The sequence below is a fragment of the Barbus barbus genome (genome assembly GCF_936440315.1).
Source record: "Barbus barbus genome assembly, chromosome: 36".
In the NCBI taxonomy this organism is placed as follows: Eukaryota; Metazoa; Chordata; class Actinopteri; order Cypriniformes; family Cyprinidae; genus Barbus; species Barbus barbus.
Genome location: NC_136714.1, coordinates 9,061,401 through 9,085,440, shown reverse-complemented (window position 1 = coordinate 9,085,440; position 24,040 = coordinate 9,061,401). Strand labels below are relative to the sequence as shown.

The 24,040-nt window shown below is 41.8% G+C and overlaps 1 protein-coding gene across 1 annotated transcript in view; it reads left to right on the top strand.

The window, feature by feature from the left end:
• LOC306855602 (membrane-associated phosphatidylinositol transfer protein 3-like) overlaps positions 1–24,040 on the top strand; it is a gene marked incomplete at both ends in the record, with an annotated part of 159,023 nt that overhangs the window by 16,146 nt on the left and 118,837 nt on the right. Inside the window, one exon of the mRNA XM_079394375.1 lies at positions 5,821–5,925. Coding sequence (XP_079250501.1) covers positions 5,821–5,925 — 105 coding nt within the window. The remainder of the gene's footprint in view (positions 1–5,820; positions 5,926–24,040) is intronic.

Below are 24,040 nucleotides of genomic sequence, written 5' to 3'. Positions count from 1 at the left end.
CACAGCCCTGAGGAGCTCCAGTGCTGATGGTGTGGGTGTTGGATGTGAATTTACCAAGCATTACTAACTGCTGCCTGTCTTTCCGGAAGCTGTTGATCCACTGACAGACAGAGGTGGGAACGGAGAACTGTGTCAATTTATTCTGAAGAGTGTTCGGGATGATGGTGTTAAAAGCGGAGCTGAAGTCTACAAACAGGATCCTCACATAAGTCCCTGGTCTGTCCAGATGCTGCAGGGTGAAGTGCAGTCCCATGTTGACTGCATCATCCACAGACCTGTTTACTCTGTAGGCAAACTGCCGGGGGTCCAGTAAGGGTCCAGTGATGTCCTTTAGATAATCCAAAACCAGTCTTTCAATTGATTTCATGGCCACAGACGCTAGAGCCACAGGTCTGCAAAGATGGGGCCAGCTGGTCAGCACAGATTTTTAGGCAGGCTGGTGACACATCGTCTGGGCCTGGTGCTTTCCTTCTTTTATTCTTTCTGAAGACCTGGCACACTTTAACTTCATTTAACTGAATTGTAGATGTGGGAGAGAGGGGGGTTGCTGGAAGTGTGAATGGTTGTGTGGAGAGGTGTTCAGGTGTGGTGTTGTTTCTTCAAACCTGCAATAGAACTCGTTAAGGTTGTCTGCTAGTTGTTGATTCTCCAAAGTGCTGGGGGATGGTGTCTTGTAACTGGTGATATCTTTCATACTTTTCCACACTGAAGCAGAATCACTGGAAGAGAATTTGTTCTTTAGCTTGTCAGAATAATTCCTCTTTGCCACTCTGATCTCCTTTTCCAGTGAGTATTTGGCCTGTTTATACAAGACTTTATCCCCTTTTCTGTAAGCATCTTCTTTGGCCTGACGGAGCTGTCTGAGTTTTGCAGTGAACTATGGTTTGTCATTGTTGTAGGTTAAATGAGTCTTGGTAGGAATGCACATATCCTCACAGAAACTGATATAAGATGTTACAGTCTCTGTGAGCTCATGGAGATCAGACAGCAGCTTCAAAAACAGTCCAATCAGTGAGAGAGAAACAGGCTTGTAAATCCCGTTCTGTTTCATTAGTCCATATTTTAACAGTTCTTAATACAGATTTTGCAGACTTAAGTTTCTGCCTGTAGGTCGAAATAAGATGAACCAAACAGTGACCAGAGTGACGCAGAGTGATATGCATCCTTTATTGTTGTGTAACAGTGATCCAATATATTACTCTCTCTGGTGGGACATGTGATGTGCTGTCTATATTTTGGCAGTTCACAGGAGAGATTTGCTTTATTAAAGTCCCCGAGAATGATTAAAACAGAGTCTGCGTGTTGTTGTTCTGTCTGTGATCAGATCAGCGAGTTTCTGTAAAGCTGAGCTCACGTGCGCTTGTGGTGGAATGTAGACACTCACGAGAATGAACGAGCAGAACTCCCGCGGCAAGTAGAATGGCTTGCAGTTAATGAAGAGCATTTCTAGATCTGAACAGCACATCTTCTTTAACACAGTTACATCTAGGGATGGGTACCGAAACTCGGTATTAAATCGGTCTCGGGGCTAAATTATGAAAGACCGGAGTATCGATACGCTCTGACGTTATCGGTACTTCTGTCGGTATTGGAGAAATTAAGAAAACACACATACATTTATTGTTTCTCTCTTTCTCTCTCGCTCGCTCTCTCTCTCTCTCTCTCTCTCTCTCTCTCTCTCTATATATATATATATATGTCGCCAGCTGTTTTTATGTGCAATAATATTCAAACATTTGTCTATGATGCATTTTTGCTATGCGCAATTCAGAAGCCAGATCGCGCTCACGCGGAGCTTCAGCACACGCAACATGAAAGTCCTGTTTAATTATGATAGAAGAGAGAACCAACTATTCAAACATCTGCTCACACTTTAGGCCTGTGGCTGTTATATTAAGCTAAGTATTTTTTTTTTTTTCGATTTTGGCTTCCAAGTATTATAGCCGCATTTCTTCTAGCACAACTCCCTTCCCTTCATAGCGGCGCGGATTCGTTCCTCCGAATCAAAACTTAACATCTGAATCAGCTCAATCAGTGATTGTTATAAAATGCCGTCTTTACTGTTGCTACATTGCAGGACATATTTGATAGTAAAACGTTGAAAGTACAATCTGCTGTTCCCCAGGCTGAAATGTGTGTGCGCGCGTGTGCCTGCGCGGCGGCGTGCTCCAAAACGGACAAGCACACTTTGAGCTTCGGGTGCGTCGAAATAACACACAAAAATATGCCAAAAAATACACACACAATGTGTCAAAATGGCCGGTTATGAGAGTCTTCACTTTTATGTTTTAAGTGGACGAGAACAGTTGGGAGAAAATCCGATGCGTGTCAGTATATTGTCTTAAAGTGTCAGACTGGAGCTTGAGCCATCAATGTTAATCAAAGAACAAAATGCAAAGAGAAAATCACCCACAGCTCTTAATCTGAACAATGTTATAGCTTTAATAAGCATAAATCTATCAGTACATACAGTGAAAACTATGCAGTGCTCATTTACATTTGATTACTTTTGTAACTATTACTTACCTGAACATTAATATTAGTAGACCTTCATGGAAAAATGAAAGCACTGTTTATTTCATTTCGTTTGTGTGTTTGTTTTATTGTATTTGTCAGTTTGTTTTACTTTGTTTCTTTGTTCATGTTGTTACTGTATCTTATCTTATGTATATAAAACACTAAAAATACCTGCACACTGGTGCATTTACAAATTGATGAAGTGCAGGCATTTTTAGTGTTTTATATACATAAGATAAGATACTGTAAGAATATGAACAAAGAAACAAAGTAAAACAAAAAGTACCGATAAGAATACCGTTAAAGTACCGGATCGATAAGCAGTATCGATAAGAGTAGTAATACCGTTAAAACCTTAACGATACCCATCCCTAGTTACATCTGTACACCACCTCTCATTGATGTAAAAAAAGAGCAAAGCACAGTAGCTGCCATCTGCTGCGCCATCTTAGATCTAAATAAAATTTTGGAATGGAACTAACTCCACAATGCATGTAGGCACAATTATTTGACACATAGTTTACACACTCAGCAGTGTGAGCATTGCATCTGACAAAAGCAGGCTAGTGTTCTTTGAAATTGTCTTTTCCACACACTCAAACACACAATCAGCCCCCTGGTCACAATCTCACTCACCATCTGCAAACAGTCCGATAGTCACCTCTGGAGGGAAGAAAATTCTTATTGATGCTTTTCTGGTCAAACGCCCGTGCCTCTTCCCAGAGCCTTACAGCATTACACCTCAATCTCTCCTCATCGGTTCTATATGAAACATTGAATGGAAACAATACATTCAACATACAATACTTAATTCTGGTACTTAAATTTGATTGGCTGAATAGCTTCGAACAGGTCAACAGCACTAGGATGCTCCACTGTTCTGAAATTGGCATCACTTCGCTTTACTCTATTCCAGTCTTTGCGTTGCTTGGCGGCAAACAAACCTTTATTTTTTAATTTTTTATTTTTTCCATGTGGTAATATTTTCATTGGCAGAAAAAAGCAATTAACTGCCAAATTTTGTCTTAAATATTGATATTAAATGTTATTTAAATTGAATATCAAACTTAAAGGGGTCATTGAATGCGAAATGCACTTTTACATGTTGTTTGAACATAAATGTTTGTTGGCAGTGTGTGTACACAACTATCCTATAATGATACAATTCTACCCAGTGTTTTTTTTTTAATCTACAAAAATCATTACCCCTTTCTCAAATCAAGCCATTCTCAGCTTCTTGTCTGTGTGACGTCACACAGACCCAGGCCCTCGCACGATAGTTGATTGACACTAGCGTTCCAGCTCAGACTGGACTAGTGTCTTACATTAGACCCGCCCTGAGTAAGCTCAGTCCGCCATTGTTTCGACGCCGGAGCAGATGTAAACAAGAATGGCTCCTAAGCAATTGAGGTGTTTTGTTGTTGGATGTAATAATGAACATAGCAGTCGTCATTTACTCCTGATAATCTGAGCCGCTGAAGACGCAGTGGATTACTTGTGTTTTTAAAAGGAATGCGCCCCCCGATCTACCTAAATGTGTCTATGCTTGCGTGAATCATTCGTGATCCAGCTTCACCTACAGAAGAAGTGAATATACGTTTTTTTTTAATGAATCTTTGCAAATCGCCTTTCCTAATAACGTGCTAGTTGGCAAGTTTCACGATGAATGCGGCTAAAGTTTACGTCTCTCAGAGAGCGGCTCGGAAAAGAGGGGCAGGGTGAGCAGAGCTCATTTGCACAAAGCAGCATGCAAGAAAACAGCTTGCTCTGAAAAGAGCTGTTTTTAAATGGATAAAAAGTGTGTTGTTTTATACTTCCATTGAGAAAAATTTTAACCAAAGTATGTTATAGAGTTTTCATTAAGACCCAAAAGAATCATATCAACTTTTGGAAAATGGCCATCCGATGACCCCTTTAATATCAGTTGTATTGCTTTAGTGTATATTAACACTGTGACAACTAATTATCAAAAATAATTAACAATTTCATTGTCGGAGACTAGTGTAAAACTTTTTAAACCCCCCCCCCCCCCCCTTCTTTTATTCTTTGAGTGTTGTTTTGTGGATTTGTGGTTTTATTTATCTTTTGATTCTGTACAGCACTTTGGAACTACATTGTGTTGCTTTAAAAATAAAAAAAATATTTGAATTGAATTGCAGCCCTAGTGAATATCAGCATGGCCATACGGTTCCACATTGCAGTTACCAATTCCATTTCATAGTAGCGATGCACCCTGAGCCGGTTGAAAATTGATACAAATATGTGACGATTCAAATCAGTTGAGATGTTAAATGCAATACGCAATACGGTTGGGGGTGTGTGAGTTTATATGAATGTATCTCAAAGGGGAACTGACTGTCTTTTGTCTTTAATATTTATCTTTTTCGTCATATCTGGTGCCTTGGGAGCAAAATGTACTACTCATTCAAACATAATGAATAATCCTCTAATTGGTTATGCAATTGGCTAATGCTGTAGTCACAGATGGTAAGAGAATGACCCCATGGCCTTTAGCATCAGACTGACTGATATGAGCAAAATAAAGTTTATAAACTTTAGATTATTGGAGAAGGAGACAGAGTTCATCTTCAAAAACTGACTAATTTACAACTGGAGATCCCTCTTCATTTGTTTCTTATCATCTTATTCTACAGTCTCTCCTTCTTCCCTGCCCTGCTATCTCAGTGATCTATTTTTGGCTGAGGATTTTTTATTTATTTATTTTTTTTGCCTTTTGTCTCTGTGTGTTGTACCATACCTCTTTTAAATGATTCCCTAAGAGCATTTTTCTCTTAACTTGGTTTTGAGGGTACTTTATAAAATCATGGCCTAGAAATAGTCCTTATTTAATAAAAGAAGCCACTATTTTTATAGTGGATGATTTTAACAAAATTGTGGTACTTTTTATACCTATAGTGAAGTCTGTGTGTTTGAACTACAAACAACAACGACAACAAACATAATTAACTCTATAATCTGTGTAAAAATTGAGACAAATGGAATGAGATTATCCACTTGTATTCGAAACATGATATTAAAAGTTTTCAAATAAAAATTATGCAATAACAGGGCTGTGTGCAGAATATGGTACATTTTTTAATTATATAGTAATAATAATAATAATTATTATTATTATTATATTAGATTATATCAATTTATAAAATGTAAAAGTTATATAATTTCAACAGATTACATCAACCTTAATACACTGTTATCTTTTAGATATTAGATTGTGATATATTATGATATATTATACTTTAAATTTGTGTAATAAAAGGCTTCTCATGTCCTGCTGATCCACAGATGTTATGGAAGGGAAGACAGCGTTACTTCTGGAAATGAGCCAATGGAACTCTAATGACCTGGTGGAGCAGATTGAAACACTGGGACTCCTGGAGCACTCCAGAGGTAAAAGCACCAGGGACTCCTGAGAAGATCTCTTCTACATTTTATTGTATCATGAATAAATTATGGATCCTGTAAGGTATTATAAACACTTTAATTGACAAAGTAAAGCTGAATTTACCACAGTACTAAATTCAAGTCAGGATCACTCTAGGAGTAGCTTGATGATGTGATTTTACGCCACATTCATTTCAATAAACTTCATTGTATAATGTGAAATCTTAACATAATCTCAATGCTTCTCCTCCCTAATTAGTTTACTTTACCCTAAACAACAGTTTCCATGGCATACAGTTTATTTGCTGTCTAACTTAAAGTGGGGAAGTTCAGTGAAGGGAGAATCAGCGGTGACTAATGCTACAGATGCAGCATAATCACTGTTTTGCTTCTCTAAGCTGTATTAATACCACAGGACATGCAGTGACACCATATAACTCTCTCACACATTTAACTCCCTTTAGAGAGACTCTCTAATATTGCACGAGCGATTTAGACTTTCTGTAATGCTGCACGGCAGCTACTTTTAAATGAGGAGAAATAGGCAGCTCACTTTTTGACACTCATTTAAGAAAAATGTATTTCATCAGACTGTAAAACAGTTCTACTGTATTACAATAGAGCAATAAGACAGCATAAACGTGGCAGCCTGATCAAGCGACCTATCAGGGTTTCTCGGCCACAAAAGATGGGTCCATCATCAGCTGTGTTTGCTTTAGTTTAGCTGAGAAGTATGTTTTGAGAAAACTTTTTTCATAATCTGGGAGAGATTCATCTTCATTCACACTTGTGGAGGAAGATCTCTGTACATTTTTTCCCCCCGCCACAGGTCTGTTATTTTTGGCAGAATTTATAGATGACTTAGAGGAGCATAGAAAATTAATATCATGTGGATTTGGTTATTTTGGATTTCATGATAGTAAGGTCACAGATTATAAAGAGATGGTGAAAGAAAAATGAGTGAAACAGTGAGAGAGAGGAGAGAGAGGATTACTGCAAACAATTATCCGTAATCATTTCACATCTGGAACATATTTCAGATTTAAAGAGAGCAGGGATAAGTCCCACCACTAAAATAAACATTTTATTAATTAATTAATTTATTTACTCTATAAGATTTAAGCATGGCCCAATTTGTGAATTTGTAATTAAGAAGAAGCAGTCATAAGTAGCACAGGTATATTTGTAGCAATGGCCAAAGCTACATTGTATGGGTCAAAATTATTGATTTTTCTTTTATGCAAAAATCATTAGGATATTGAGTAAAGAACATATTCCATGAAGATATTTTGTAAATTTCCTACTGTAAATATATCAAAACTTCATTTATGATTAGTAATATGCATTGCTAAAGACTTAAAGGGTTACTCAGAATCAGAATCAGAATGAGCTTTATTCGCCAAGTATGTTTACACATACAAGGAATTTGTTTTAGAGTGAGGAAGAGATACGGCATGACATGAGGAAAGCGGGGAGAAAAAAAATAATTCACAGACTATGCTCCTATGGGAGTACAGTGTGAAAACAGGAAAAACACCCCAGCAACAAAAAGCACATAGTCAATCAACAAAATAGCCACACGACTGCAACAGGGAAGGTAATTCAGTTCTGGCAAGCAGCCATCCGGTCCTGCAGCCATTCTCGGTGCCGGTCGGACCCGCTTGTCAGGCTGGCGGTACAAAGCGGTGAAGGCGATGGATCGGGGGTGGGGAGATGAATGCATATATGTGTCTGTGTATGTATGTATTTGTATGCCTGGAGAGTCGCCACGCTGGCATTCAAATCAAGTCGTCTCAGTCCGCAGAATGTGATAGCGACACAGTTGCTATGGAGACAGCCTTGATCAGGACCCAGACAGAGTCAACAATCCGCAGGTGTCTGTGGAAGGGGGGGAGGGATGCAAGAGCGCCTCACTGCAGTGCTCATCCCGGGGTTGTTTTCCAACAAAGACCTTGTCCGAGGCAGTGCTGGTATGAGAGAGCCGAAAGAAGATAAGATCGTTTGGTCTTGGGGCGAGTCGCCGTATTCCAATTTTCACGGCAACTCTCTTTGTCCATTCTGGTCTCCAAATCCATCAATTTTTCTTTTCAAATCCGAAAGCTTCTCCGTGATAATATCCATATTGCGGTTAATAGTCTCAGTCTCAGTGCTGACCGCTCTGGCCACTGCTTCAATCATGACGGGCAGCCTTGTGAGGCTTTTGACAGCTGCACCCGTTTCCTGAATTTTTCGATAACCCAGGGCAAAGCCTAATCCAATCAGCAGAAGACCTGTTATCATGGTTCCGAATAGATAGATATCTTCAATGTCCTCCACAGAAATGTTCCGCTGGGACAATCAGATTCCCCCGAACCTAAAATTGTGTCAATTGCGTTGAGAGACCAGTTGATCAAATCCATGATTTTCCAGTTTGGAGAGCAGTGCAGAGAGAGTCCCTCAAGTATTAGACAATAGACGAGATGAGACGAGAGAGCAAAGCAGGGAAGGGAAGGTAAGGGGAGGAGAGGAGATGGAGAGAAAAAAAATGCGACCGCCTTCGTTGAGAGCCAAACGAGAATACTCCACCCCAAAATGAAAATTTTGTCATTAATCACTTACCGCCATGTTGTTCCAAACCCGTAAAAAGCTTAGTTTGTCTTCGAAACACAATTTAAGACATTTTAGATGAAAACCGGGAGGCTTGTGACTGTCTCATTGACTGCCAAGTAATTACCACCGTCGAGGCCCAGAAATGTATGAAAAGCATCATTTTATGATGCAACGGGAATACTTTTTGTATGCAAAGAAAATAAAAATAACGACTTTTTTTCTACAATTCGTCTCCTCTCTTTTTCGCCATGTCACTGTAGCACCATTTTGGACATTTTCCACTGGATGCAAACTGCGTACGCTCTTCTTTATCAGCCGTAACACAAGGATACGTTTTCTATGTGTATTTACACTTTGATTTGAACGAAAATAGCGCATCCTTGTGTTACGGCTTGTGGACATTATAAGTCCAATATGTCATATTTTCACTGGAAAGTGTTTGTCTCCTTCTCTTTGCTGCCATCTTGTTGCTCCTAACTAGGTTAGGAGACCTCTTCAGCTCTCTTAAATAATTTAGGAGCTGAGACCTAGTCTTAACACTTAGGAACCTTTATGAATCACTCTTATTCTTTAGTCTAGGAATAAGAGTAAAATTACGTCATTCTTAGAATTTTGACACACTTTTGTGACTAAAATGACTAAAATTTTACTCTGAGTGGCTTTATACATACGACCCCTGATTCAGATAACCAGCTCGTTAGAAGAAAGCTCCATGCATGAACTGTGTACCGACTGACATGGTCCCTACACAGTGTTCTTTTTCCCTACTCTTTGAGCAGGGGAAATCCGGTAAAGTTTACTTCACTTTGGAACATTCATTCACGGATTACGCACAGAAGAGTACCCACTAGTAAAGTGAAAGAGATGATCAGTTCATGTGCGCTGCCGCTGCACTTGATCTGCAGCGATCTATCACGCCACATTAAAGAGTGCCAAAACGGTATTTATTGCTTAAATTTCCCAATAAAATGGACAGAATTTGAAATCTGAGGCTTTGTTTCATATCAGAAGTAGCAACGCACAAAGCTTAGTCTATTGCGATTTATTGGATGGGAGGTGCACTAAATGTACAGTTCATTCATCAAATGAAATCAGCATCTATTGGGATACTTAACCATGCATTCACACTGCCGCCGGCAAGAGTGTCAAAGTGGCCAGAAGTCATTCATTTTCAATGGCGAGCTCCGGCGAGAGCGGCACGACGCGTCTTGGACGGTGAGGGCATCGAGGAGAGTTGAAGTCAGGTCAACTTTATGGTAATGAGCTATGACGCGGTTGGGCGACAACCAATCGGAATATAGAAGTCCTCCGCTTGTGAGGACGTCGAGGAGAGTTGAAGTCAGGTCAACTTTATGGTAATGAGCTATGACGTGGTTGGGCGACAACCAATCGGAATGTAGAAGTCCTCCGCTTGAGAGGGTTCCAGAGAACGCAGTTCTGTAAACTTTGGTTCCGACCACATTAGTTCCCAAGCATTTTCACGCTAGAACGCTTGTTTTTCAGCGGAAATGCAATTAATTTCCTCAAAACAACACCGATTTGACCAATTGCATTTAGGCTACACTTCAACCAGGACAGTTTGGAATGTAGGCTGCGCACAAATTAATGTTAATGTTAATTAAAGACCTAGGCTAGTAAGTCTCCTATAAACTGCATGTTGAAATTAGACTAACTTAGCAATTAACCATGAACACAAATACACACCACAAATGGCTTTTATTGGTTTATTTAGTTATCAAACATATAACAATAATTAAGTTCTTTTCAGCGATCAATTTCTTACTTTCACAATTAAAATATTTCATGAGGTTAACTTATACCCTACTTGTGGTCAGTCTGCACAAGATCAACCTGCTTGTTTCCTTTGCGGCTCCTTTAAATACAAGACCAAGCACTCGATCGTCAGAGCGTCAACAAATCTTTCTACAGTGTTGCTGGTAGGGCGGCCAGAGCGAATGTAGCTTTGCAAATTAATTAGTAGGTTTGAGCATGGAAAATACATGTTGCAAAAATAAAATAGAATCAAAGTTCATAAGCTTCTTTTACAACAGTCACTGATTTTTGCAATGAATTATATCTTAATTTTTGCAATTCTTTATTTCTGTTTGCAAAACTTAATTTTTTCTCTCAATACTTTATTTTTCTTTTGCAATACTTTATTTTTCTTTTGCAAAATTTTCTTTTCTTTTGCAAAACTTTATACTTTTTCATTTATATGTGGCATTAAATTGACTCCATAACAAAGGATCTTCTCACATTTGCCAAAAAATATCTTGATTATCCCCATGACTTTTGGGCAAATATATTGCGGACTGATGCAACAAAAGTTTTGGAAGGTGTGTGTCCCATTACTTCTGGCATAAAACCAGCACAACATTTCATAAAAAGAACATAATACCAACAGTCAAACATGGTGGTGGTAGTGTACCATCACACTACCACCACCATGTTTGACTGTTGGTATTATGTTCTTTTTATGAAATGTTGTGCTGGGGTTGCTTTGCAGCTTCAGGACCTGGACGACTTGCCATAATTGATGGAACCATGAATTCTGCACTCTCAATCAGAAAATCCTAAAGGAGAATGCTCGCCATCAGTTTGTGACCTCAAGCTCACGGTTATACAGCAGGACAATGATCCCAAGCACACCAGCAAGTCTACCTCTGAATGGCTCAAGAAAAACAAAATTAAGGTTTTTGAGTGGCCAAATCAAAGTCCGGAATTAAATCCGATTGAGATGCTGTGGCATGACCTTAAACAGTCCATTCATGCTCGAAAACCCTCCAATGTGGCTGAATTAAAACAATTCTGCAAAGAAGAGTGGGCCAAAATTGGTGGGCCAAAGGGTGGCACCACCAGTTATTAGATTTAGGGGGCAATTACTTTTTCACATAGTGCCAGGCAGGTTTGGACAGCTTTTTTCTTTTAATAAATGAAATCATTATTTCAAAACTCCATTTTGTATTTTGTAAAGTTACTCTGGTTAACTTTGTGTAATATTAAAATTTGTTTGATAATCTGAATAATTAAAGTGTGACAAATAGGCACTCAAAGCGCTTTACATAGTAAGGGGGGATCTTCTTATCTACCACCAGTGTGCAGCATCCACCTGGATGATACAACGGCAGCCATAGTGCACCAGAACGCCCACCACACACCAGCTTATTGGTTCAGAGGAGATAGTGATAAAGCCAATCAGTATATGAGGATGATTAGGAGGCCATGATGGTCAGAGGCCAATGAGCAAATTTGGCCAGGAAACCGTGGTTACACCACTACTCTTTTTCGAAAGACATCCTGTGAATTTTTAGGACCACAGAGAAGGACAGTGCTTTTTACAGTATAGTGTCCCCGTCATTATACTGGGGTGCTAGGACCCACCCAGACTGCAGGGTGAGCTCCCCCTGCTGGCCTCACTAACACCTCTTCCAACAGCAACTTAGTTTTCCCAGGAGGTCTCCCAACCAGGCTCAACCCTTCTGTACATATACATATACATATATATATATATATATATAGTTCTGGCACCTCCATCTCAATATGCTGTACAGCGCGACATACATTCACATCAGTGTTAACTCTGCAGTAGAGTTACTCTCACGGGACACTGCACTTATTCTTTCACAAAAGCACATTATTCGCATGTGCTTTAAAGCCTTTCATTCACGCGCTGTTCTGACATTCGCTTTTTCTGAGCGCATACACATGAAGCGCGCACACTAAAAAGCCTGTCAAACAGGAGGGCTCTCTTTGAGGAGGGAGCCTTCGTGAGCACCCCACGCGGTGGTCCCGCTTTTGCCGAGGCAGAGCGGCGGCTGCACTCGTGGGGCTCGCAGGCTGATCTGGCTGGCGAGAGTGAGACGGGCATGTCCCTATCTCCTTCCGTATCCGCCAGATCTGATGTCCCGTCTCTCGGGGAAGCGGTTCCTTCCCCCCGAGATGAGGACTCAACGCTTCGTCTCTCTTCCTCTGAGGAGGTTGATGTGACGAGCGTTGACGAGGGTTCTCCGCCTCTCTCGCCCCAGTATGAGGAGTTGCTAGAGGTGGTTACTCGGGCTGTGGCCAAACTCGACATCAGTTGGCCCCCCGAGCAAACATCAGCACCGCATTTTAGTCTCTTAGATGAGCGTTTTCTATGCTCGCGGCCACCACCTCTACGCAGGAGCCTTCCATTTTTCCCCGATCTCCACACCGAGGTGTCGAGATCGTGGGTTAAACCCTATTCGTCCCGCCCACTCGTTCCTGCATCTGATTACTACGGTAATGTGCGGGAATTGGGTGCGTGCGGGTACAAGGCGATGCCCCAGATCGAGCAGACGCTCTGTCTCCTTCCACGGCATCGTCTCTGAAGGCTCCTACTCTGCCCACTAAGCCTCTGCGCACCACATCTTCCTTAATGGGCAGGGGGTATGCGGCAGCAGGTCAGGCCGGTGCGTGTCTGCACACTATGGCAGTGTTGCAGGCGTACCAGGCCGAACTGCTGAGAGAGTTAGATGAGGGCGGGGATATCAGAGCTGACGAAATCTCCGAGCTCAGGAGGACTGCTGATCTTGCCCTCCATGCCACCAAGGAGTCGGTCCGTGCCATCGGCCGCTCCATGGCAGCTATGGTGGCAACGGAGAGGCATTTATGGCTGACCCTGTCCGATATTAAAGAGAAGGACAGGGTCTGCCTTCTGGACGCCTCACTTCAGCCTTCTGGCCTGTTCGGCGACGCAGTGAGTTCTGTCGTCGACAGGTTTCAGGAGGCTCGCAAACAAGCAGAGGCGTTCCAGCGGTTCCTCCCCCGGCGCTCTCTAACTCGGGAGGCTGCTGGGCGGGAGCAGCCTCCTCCGCATACCAGCTCCTCACACAGGGCAGAGCAGAAGCAGAACTTGGGGACCTCGCAGGGACCTCGTGGCCGAAGGCAGATCTGAGGGCTGTCTTGTCGCCCAAGAGGTCCTCGACAAAGAAGTGCTGATGGGCAAGCCCCAGGACTACGGAGGGCGACCCCTACTGGGGTGGAGCGGCGTACACCGTGGTACTCGGTGACCGTCTCCCCTCGGTGCCCTCCGGGGACCTGTCTACCAACCCTGCCATTGTTCCAGGGCACAGCGGGTCCCAGCAAGTATCGTCCTCAGGTTTCTCCGACTGTGATTACAGCGGGCCTGAGGCACTCGCCTCAGCCGCCAGATCGCGTGTCTCCTTTCGGTGCGCCGCATCGAGGAAGCGGTCTGGCCGCTTCTCTGACACCAGAGGTCAGTCTCGAGAGACTGATTCCCTTAGTAGATCATTTAGCAGCCTGGCAGCGACTGCCGAATGTGTCTCTTTGGGTCCTGCGCACGGTAGAGAATGGCTATTGCATCCAGTTCGATGGGCCACGTCCGCCGTTCAACGGGGTTGTTGTGACTGCGGTCCACCCCGAGCAGGCTCTGGTTTTGGAACAGGAAGTCGATACTTTGCTGAGGAAGGAAGCCATCGAGTTGGTTCCTCCTCACGAGGTTCACACCGGCTTCTACAGCCGGTACTTCATTGTTCCAAAGAAGGATGGGGGGCTGAGGCCCATACTGGACTTGCGTTTGTTGAACCGCTCAGCCAGAAAGCTGAAGTTCAAAATGCTCACAGGTAGGTAGGTCGGTTCTCAGATCAGGTCCGAGGACTGGTTTGTCACAATAGATCTCAAAGACGCCTATTTCCATGTTTCCATCCTTCCCTCTCACAGGAAGTTCCTGAGGTTCACTTTCAGGGGCAAAGCGTACCAGTATCGGGTTCTTCCCTTCGGCCTAGTACTCTCACCCCGCACTTTCACCAAGTGTGTGGATGCAGCTCTGGTCCTGTTGCGACTGCAGGGCATCCGCATACTCAATTATATCGACGATTGGTTGATCCTCGCTCAATCAGAGCGGTTGGCGGTTCGGAATCGAGATGTCGTTCTCGCCCACATGAAAGACCTGGGGTTAAGACTAAACGCCAGGAAAAGTGTGCTTTCTCCAGCTCAGAGAACCACTTATTTAGGCGTGGTGTGGGATTCGACCACGATGCAGGCGCAGTTATCCCCTATTCGGATCGAGTCGATCCTCACGGCAGTCAAGAGAGTACGAGAAGGCCAGCCATTCACTGTCAAGCAGTTTCAGAGGCTGCTCGGGCTCATGGCGGCTGCGTCCAACGTGATTCCGTTCAGCCTGCTGCACATGAGGCCCCTACAGTGGTGGCTCAAGACCAAGGCGGTTTCCCTGAGCGGAAATCCGTTCCACACTGTCAAAGTGTCACGCCGTTGTGTCCGTGGCTTAGACATGTGGAGGAAACCTTGGCTCTTGTCTCAGGGCCCGGTGCTGGGAGCTCTTTGTCGCCGCGTCTCGCTTGCGACGGACGCCTCCCTCACCGGTTGGGGTGCGGTCATGAGTGGCCACCCTGCCCGCGGTCTGTGGAGTGGTCGCCACCTGACGTGGCATATCAACTGGCTAGAGATCCTAGCTGTGCTCCGTGCACTCAAGCACTTCCTCCCGGACCTAAGAGGTCACCACGTGCTGGTCCGCACCGACAGCACGGCAGTGGTCTCTTACATCAACCACCAAGGAGGTCTGCAGTCGTGCCCCTTGTACAAGCTGGCACACCAGATCCTTGTGTGGTCCCAGGGCAAGCTCCTATCTCTGAGAGCTGTGCACATTCCTGGGCATCTCAATGTGGGAGCAGACGTCCTGTCGACACAGGGGCCGAGGCCCGGGGAATGGATGCTTCACCCCGAGGTGGTGAAGCAGATCTGGAAGGTTTTTGGCCAGGCACAGGTGGACCTCTTTGCGACCCGAGAGTCAGCACAATGTCCCCTCTGGTTCTCTCTAACTCCTCCAGCTACTCTGGGGCTGGACGCTTTAGTACAGACCTGGCCGAGGCTTCGTCTGTACGACTTCCCCCCGATCGCTCTGCTCCCGGGAGTTCTGGCGAGAGTGCGCCGGGACGAGGTCAGTCTACTGTTAGTAGCACCGTTCTGGCCGGGAAACTCTTCACTTCTTGGTGCGGGGACCGCCAGCTCGAGCCAGTCAACTGCCCGATTCGCGCAGTTCTGGAGTTCCTGCAGGCCCGTTTCTCCGCAGGGTTAACCCACTTCACTATTAAGGTCTACGTGGCAGATATTTGGTCATACCACGCCCCTAGTAGTGGCCAGACAGTGGGTAGACACCCCCTAGTTACACGTTTCCTCCGCGGTGCACTGAGGCTGAGGCCGCCTGTACGATCACGTGTCCCCACGTGGGACCTGGCTGTGGTACTGGAGGCTCTGTGCGTGGCACCATTTGAGCCTATTGAGGAGATCTCGGACAGACTCCTCACCATTAAGACTGTTTTCTTGTTGGCCATCACTTCTCTGAGGAGGGTGGGTGACCTTCAGGCCCTGTCGGCGGCCCCTTTGTGTATTGACTTTGTGCCCGGTTCGGCGAAAGTCTTTCTCTACCCCCGTGCGGGGTACGTACCGAAGGTTCCAACAGTCGTACCACAGCCGGTCGTACTCCAGGCCTTCTGTCCTCCTCCCTTCGGGGAGCCAGACCAGGAAAGGCACAACTGTATGTGCCCAGTGCGAGCACTGGGCGCGTACATCCACAGAGCTGCCCTGTGGAGGAAGTCGGACCAATTGCTTGTGTGCTTTGGTCCGCCTAAGAGGAGGCTTCCTGCTTCGAAGCCCACTCTTAGTAGGTGGATAGTGGATGCCATTAATCTGGCGTATGAGGCCTCTGAACATTCCCCGCCGTTGGCAGTCAGAGCGCACTCAACACGAGGTGTGGCGGCCTCCAACGCCTTCTTGGCAGGTGTCTCCCTGCAGGACATCTGCAACGCTGCTGGGTGGTCCACGCCCCTGACATTTGTTAGGTTCTATGACCTCGACATTCGAGCCACTCCAGGCTCTTCTGTCCTTTCGTCCTGACATCAGGCAGGGACTTGTCAGTGTGGCAGCGTTGGTATATCGTTCCCCAGAGTGTTTCGGACACAGCTCGAAGTTCCTGGAAGGGAACGTACTAGGTTACGTATGTAACCCAGGTTCCCTGAAGGGAACGAGAGCTGCGTCTCGTAGCCACACTTCCAGCATCCCTGCCAGCGCTTGCTTCATGACTTGAAACTGACGCCGGCTCCGCCGCACGTGCTTATATACTTCCTGGTCGTGACGTCACCCCGCCCGTGACGCCTCGCCCGTCTATTTTTGACTGATTGCAGGTAATATTCAGAGCGTGGTCACGCTGAAGGCGTTCCCCAGAGTGTTTCGGATGCAGCTCTCGTTCCCTTCAGGGAACCTGGGTTACATACGTAACCTAGTACGTTTTCCACATTCTTCAAAATAGCATTTGTGTTTAGCAGAAGAAAGACACTCATTCAGGTTTAAAACAACTTTTGAGTGAGTAAATGATGGTATAAAAATTATTTTTGGGGCGAATTGTTCCTTTAATGTTAATAAAACAACAAAACACAAAGAGAAAAATTACTCACTACTCTTGACTGAAAAACTTTAATACAGTTGCTTTAAGAGGAATCAATATAGTGTTTACTTTTTATATTTGTTCATTCAATTTCTTGAATGCTCCTGCTAAATACACCTATTGTACCTGAAAATTAAACACTGTTTTATTTGTATAATATGTGTATTTGTAATGTGTATTTTTGTTCTCATTTTTTAATAACAAAGATACAATAATATACAATAGGCCCACTTTGGCCTAAATATCTGCCATTCTTTTTATATTTTGTTACCTTGAAAGGCTTTGTCTTTATAATAGGGAAATTAGTTTGGCTGTAATGCTCAGACAACTTGCACATTAGTAAAACCAACGACAAAGAATCGTGACAAAATCGTGATATTTCCAAAAAAATTAATAAAAAATCATGATATGATATTTTTGCCATATTGCCCACCTCTACGTAGAGCCCAGCAAACAAAACTAGAGTCTTCTGGCATGATAAACCCACATTTCCGTTCCATTGAACGGTGAATTCAAACACACCTGAGCACAGTGAGCTTAAGAAATCGCGAAAACGCGAGTGAAAGTGGAAGCAAGATGTGAAAAAAAAGTGAGAGTCGGGGCTCATTTGTGAGCACTGCGATAAAAACAAGAAAAGTTCTTAGAAATAAATAGAATGAGACCTCTGATTAGTCTCAACAGTCCCTCTCAGAGACACAACTACCCATTTGTTAAGGGGGTTTGCGACACAAAATTTAGTATAACACACCCAAACAGACACAATACAGTCACACAGACAAAATTCAGTCATAGATCATTGAAAATCATATTAAAAATTTAAAACAAATGAAAAACATACTGTAAACAACACTGTAAAATACTTAAAAATAATTTTTAATAGTTTAAATGTGCAGTGCCCTACACTAATATTGGCACCCTTGGTAAATATGAGCAAAGGCAGCTGTGAAAATAAATCTGCATTATTTTCTTTTTGACCTTTCATTCAAAAAAGTAAAAAAAAATCTAACCTTTCATTGACGTAAAACAACTGAAAGAGGGGGGAAACTCACATTATGAAATTTCTCCAATGCATGTTGGCCACAATTATTGGCACCCATAGAAATTCTTATGAGTAAAATATCTCTGAAGTATATTTCCACTAATTTTCTCTTTTTTTTGGCACACCAGGGTGACTAGGAGCATGAAATTGCCCAGCCGTGACTTCCTGTTACCTGTTCCTTAGGATTATGAATTTGAGGAACACAAAGGCCAAATTCCCTTAATCATCCATCACAAGGAGTAAAACCAAAGAATATAATTCTAATGTGCAGAACAAGTTTATTGAGCTTCACAAAATAGAAAGTGGCTGTTAGAAAAGAACAGATCGTAGAATAGATCATAAGCACTGAAAAAAATCCTCATTTCCACCATCAGGGCAATAATTAAGAAGTTCCGATCAACAGAAAATGTTATAAATCTGCCTGGTAGAGGACGTGTCTCTATATCATCCTAATGCATGGTGAGGAGGAGAGTTTGAGTGACTAAAGACTCTCCAAGGACCACAGCTGGAGAATTTAAGAAAATAGTCTCAGGGTCAGAAAACCTTAAAAAAATATATCAAACCTACACCACATGTTGTTTGGGAGGGTTTCAAGAAAAAAAATAAAGAAAAGAAAATGCTCTCATGCAAAAACAATCCCCAGCATATTCAGTTGTCAGACACGACTAGAACTTCAAACAGGGCTGGCTTCTATGGTCAGATTAGCTTTTTAGCAGCAAACTCTCAAGATGGGTTTGGTGAACACAGGGATAAAAAGTACCCTATGTTCAATAAAATATTTAATGTTATGGGCCTATATTTCTGCTGGAGGTCCTGGACATCTTGTTTAGATACATGGCATCTTTGATTCTATCAAATACCAATAGATAAAAATCAAAAAGTGACAGACTAGAAATTAAAAGGGACTGTTAGAAATCTTATAATGGGCCATGTTTGGATCTTCCAATCAGACAATAATCCAAAAACAAACCTTAAAAATAACGCAAAAATGGGTCACTGGGTACAAAACCAAGCTTCTGCTATGACCATGCCAGTTCCCTGACCTGAACCCTGTAGAAAATGAGTGGGGTGAACTAAAGAGGAGAAGCACCAACATGGAGCTGGGAATCTGAAGGGTCTGGAGTGATTCTGGATGAAGGAATGGTCTCTGATCTCTTGTCAGGTGTTCTCTAACCTCATCAGACATTATAGGAGAAAACTTATAGGAGGTGTTATTTTGGCAAATGGAGGTTTCAAAAAGTACTGAATAAAAGGGTATTGTTAATTATGTCCAATGTGTATTAGAGAAAAACATTTATTTCATAATGATATTTCCCCCCATTTTAAAATCTTATTCTCCAATGAAAGGTTAGATTTTTGTGATTTTTTTAAATAAAAGATCAAAATAATTAACAATGCAGATTTATTTTCACAGCCTTGAGTACCAACCATGGGTACCAACGATTCAGACCACGTGTGTATATACAGTATCAGTATCTCCATTATGGTGAGAAACTTTCACTTCTTCAATGCCTATACATTTAAATTGTTCTATATCATGGTTACAATCAATAAAATGTCTAGCAATCAGGGGAAGTAACATCATGTCTTAATATAACTGATTTTTAATGACCTTAGTGTCTTTCCAACATACACCAATGGACAAGAGCATTGAAGTAAATAAATAATTTTTTTAGTAGAACATGTTATACAGTATGTAATCATACATACAGAGTTGTTTTCCATGTCAGAATTGTACGTTCATGTTCTTCTGTGTTACAATGTAAAAACTTGACATGTCTTTCCACAAAAAAGTGTATCAGATTCAATCCTGTATAACAGACATTTTATTGATTGTAACCACGATATAGAACAATTTAAATTTATAGGCAATGAAGAAGTGAAAGTTTCTCACCATCTCACCGGCATTCTGAATTATTTATTTAAAGGTAATGTCACCTTTGGGATTAAATGAGGATTTTTAACTTTCTGTCATTTTTATGAATGCCATTTTTCCTGATGTGCTATTGTTTGCATTAATTAGTTAATGATGTTATAGTGTAGTCTGTGGATTGATTAATTATAATTACCTGATGTACGTCGTCTGTCATATAATCACTGAGAAACGAAGAATTGTCACACTGACATAGGCAGATAGCTGAAATGTTTGTCTTTTTTTAACTCCTGTTATTATTATGGTCCTTAGTCAGGTTAGGTGTTGATAAATATTAATTTATTACAAGTGAAAACGCAGCTGGGAGGGAAAGATTTACAGTCTTTAAAATGGCTTGCACTGTATAAAGCGTTCTATATCATGTAATTTTCACAACTCACAACTTTTAACTCACAACTAACAACAGTTTTTGCATATTAAACATTTCAGTGGAACAATCTGTATGTTGTTAAACAACAGTACAATCCATTTAATGCACTGTACTTCTATCCTCATTTTCATTCCTGTCGAAGATTAAATATAACACTACATTGACTAAGGTCTATTAATGTACATTTGGGCTTTGTAGGACATTAAAAAACAAACAAACAATAAATTTGGCATCCCCCTTTGTGTTGTGCCCATGACACATACTTACAGACATGTTGCAAACCTTCTTTTTGTGTACTTGCCACTATAAATAGATCAAGCAGCACTGACAATACCCAGAAATAACCTTTGTGTTTTTCAGCTTCAGTTTTCTGATGGAAAATATCTGATGTGTGTGTGTGTTTGTTTGGCTGAATAGTATTAAAATGAAACAATCAAGATGAAATTGAAGTGCAGACTTTAAGTTTTAATCTAAGGGGTTGAACAAAAATATAACATAAAAAGCTTATATACAGAATTCATCCTGCTGCTTCTGTCTTCTGTCACGTCATCACCAGTAACCCAGTGCCACGACTGAAAGCCATGCATGCCCATGCCATCACACTGGCTCCACCGTGGTTCACAGATGATGTTGTATGCTTTGTTCCAAGCCTTCTCCATACTTTTTTCTTCCTGTCGTCATGGTACAGGTTGATCTTAATTTCAGCTGTCCAAAGAATGCTTTGCAGAAGTGGTCTGGCTTTTTTAAAATATTTTTTTGGATAAGTCTAATCAGGTCTTGTTTGCACCTTGTAGTGAACCCCCTGTATTTGCTCTCGTGAAGTCTTCTCTTAATTGTGGACTTTCACAGTAACACGCCTACCTCCTTGAGAGTATTCTTTACTTGGCTGGATGTTGTGAAAGAGTTTTTTACCATGGAGAGGATTCTCCGATCCTCCACCACTGTTGTCCTCCGTGGACGTCCAAGCCTTTTTATGTTGCTGAGCGCACCAGGGTGTTCTTTTTTTTTTTTCTCAGAAACTTCAAAATGTTCACTTCAAATGTTCCTGCTATCTCTCTCTCTATCTCTGATGGATTTGTTTTGTTTTTGAAGCCAAACAATTGTTTGTTTCACCTGCATGGTGAGCTCCTTTGACTGCATAATGTGGGTTCACAACAACAGATTCCAAATGCAAATGAAACACTTAGAATTAACTCCAGACCTTTTACCTGGTTAATTGTTGAAGAAATATTGGTAATAATAGAAATTGTGCCTGTGTCCAAATATATATGGACATATAACTGTATGTCCACCGAGTGTACATTATGAACTTTGACAGTACTTTTAATAGTGTAATATTACATAAATACGTGTACTATGTCCAAATAAAAAGGCCCTGGTAAACTGACATTACTTTTTCATGGTGTTAGTCAGTGAACTGAAGGAATGGGTGCTTAGGGAAAGATTTCACAGCCACAGCTTGTTTGCAAGCAAAAGAAAGAGCTATGCAGAAACAGCAAACAGCTACCCACCCTGTAAATGTAACCTCTAATTTAAATCAGAGCAAGATTTGATAATGTTAATGGTTAATTGTTGTTTTGAATTATGTAGCAAATTAGCTTAAAAGGGAATTGTATATAAATAATTATATATAAATAAACAATTAATTATGATTAATTACAATTATTTATATCGGCTGACAGTAATAACTGTAGCAGAATAAAAATTGCCATCAACTGATCTGTCCGTCCAGCAAACATTCAGTGCAAGTTCATATTAATTCTAAGAAACGAGGGGAGGAGGCAAGATGGCGGACTGAGTGGTCGTCATGTTATCAGTTCCGTAAATGAGTCCTGTGTTTATTTAAAAGTGATGAGTTTGCACTCCACTCGTTAACTTCAAGTGTTAGTCCAGTATACCCAGCATTGTTATTTTCTAGTTTGTTAAAAGTTTTCCGTTTGTAATCGATTCTAATTTGAAGATGGAGGAACACTGCTATGCAATGGACACTGATGAAGTCTCAGGTAAAAGAGATCGGGGAATTGATTCCAACCCATCCACTCCGTTGAAATCTCAAAGTGGGAAAAAAGCTAAAAAATCATCTGGAACTGATCTGATTGACAGTGTGTCTAATGTTGCGATCCTTGATGCAATTAAAGCACTCGGTGTCAAAGTGGAAGAGCAGCATGAAGATATTAGCAGGCAGCTGAAGCAGCACAGCGCGATGATTGCCAGTGTGGCAAAAGCGGTACAAATTAATGCGGAAGAGGTAAAAGAATGTAAAGATAAGGTGAGCATGTTAGAAAAGCAAGTGGAGACGCTCACCAAAGAGAACGACAATCTGAGAAATCGAGTTCTAGACCAAGAGAGATATAAGAGGAGATGGTGCCTTCGCATCAGAGGAATGAAGGAAAAATCCGTCGAGAACATTCGGGAAGATGTGATCCAACTTCTTGTTAAAATTACCCCAGAATTATCCTCTAACATGTGTGATGCTGTGGATGTTGTGCACAGGGTTGGAAAAAAAGAAGCCAACAGACCCAGGGAAGTGATCGTTCTCTTTGCGCGTAGAGGAGTGAGAGATGAGATCTGGAAAAGAACGAAAGACTCGGTGGTGTGCAGGGATGCGGGAATCAGATTCGCGGAGGACCTGACAAGAGAAGACAGACTAGCAAGACATGCGCTGTGGCCGAAGATTGAGCAGGCCAGGAAAGAAGGAAAGACAGCTGGATTTCGTGGACCTTTCGGTTTCATAAATGGAAAACGTATTTCAGAAAATTAATGGGTATTTGGACAATGATTTTCACTTGATAAGTGAGAGGGACGATAAGTGATTAGGGACTCTCTGTATTATTTCGTTGAAACTTTCTTCTAGCGTTTGCAGAGTTTAATATTAACGACCGGTTCTATGTTCTCGTTACTATCTAATGTTTCATTTTTGTCTTTAAACTGTAGGGGACTGAAAGATTCAGTTAAAAGGAAAGGTATTTTTCTTTTTTGTAAAAGTCAAAAGTCAAACTTAATTCTTCTTCAAGAAACTCACTCGGAAGCTTCGGATACTCCTTTCTGGCGTAATCAATGGGGTGATGATATATTTTTTAGTCACGGCACAAATAGATCTGCGGGTGTTGCTATTTGTTTGCACAATTGTCCCGGTAAGATAATTTTTCACAAAGCCGATGTTGAGGGACATTGGCTGGCAATCGTTCTCAGTTTAGACAAGTCTTTTTTTATTGTGATAAACGTGTACGGATATAATAATCGTAATCAGAATAGTGATTTTCTCTCTTCAATTACTGACATTATAAATGAGTTGAAGATTATTTACCCCACAGAGTTTATTCTAATTGGAGGAGATTTTAACTTGACTCCAGATGAGTGGCTAGATAGAGATCCTTCCAAATTTAAATTTTCCCAAGTGAATAACATTGTTCAAAATTTTTGCTCTTCAAATCTTCTGATTGATATCTGGAGAACTCAGAATCCATGCATTAGACGATTTACTTGGTTTAAACCCAATGCAAATGTGAGATCAAGAATTGATTACTGGCTTGGCACTGAGGCTATCTATAAGCATGTATATAATTGCTCTATCTCTAGTGCTCCGTTAAGTGATCACTGTATGATTGAATTAACTTTAAAACAAAAAGGTGACTCTAATTATTCCAAAGGGTACTGGAAATTTAATGCTGACCTTCTAACTCAAGATGACTATTGCACATATATAAAGAAGATTATAACTGATATCAGTAAGAAATGTATGCCAGGGGG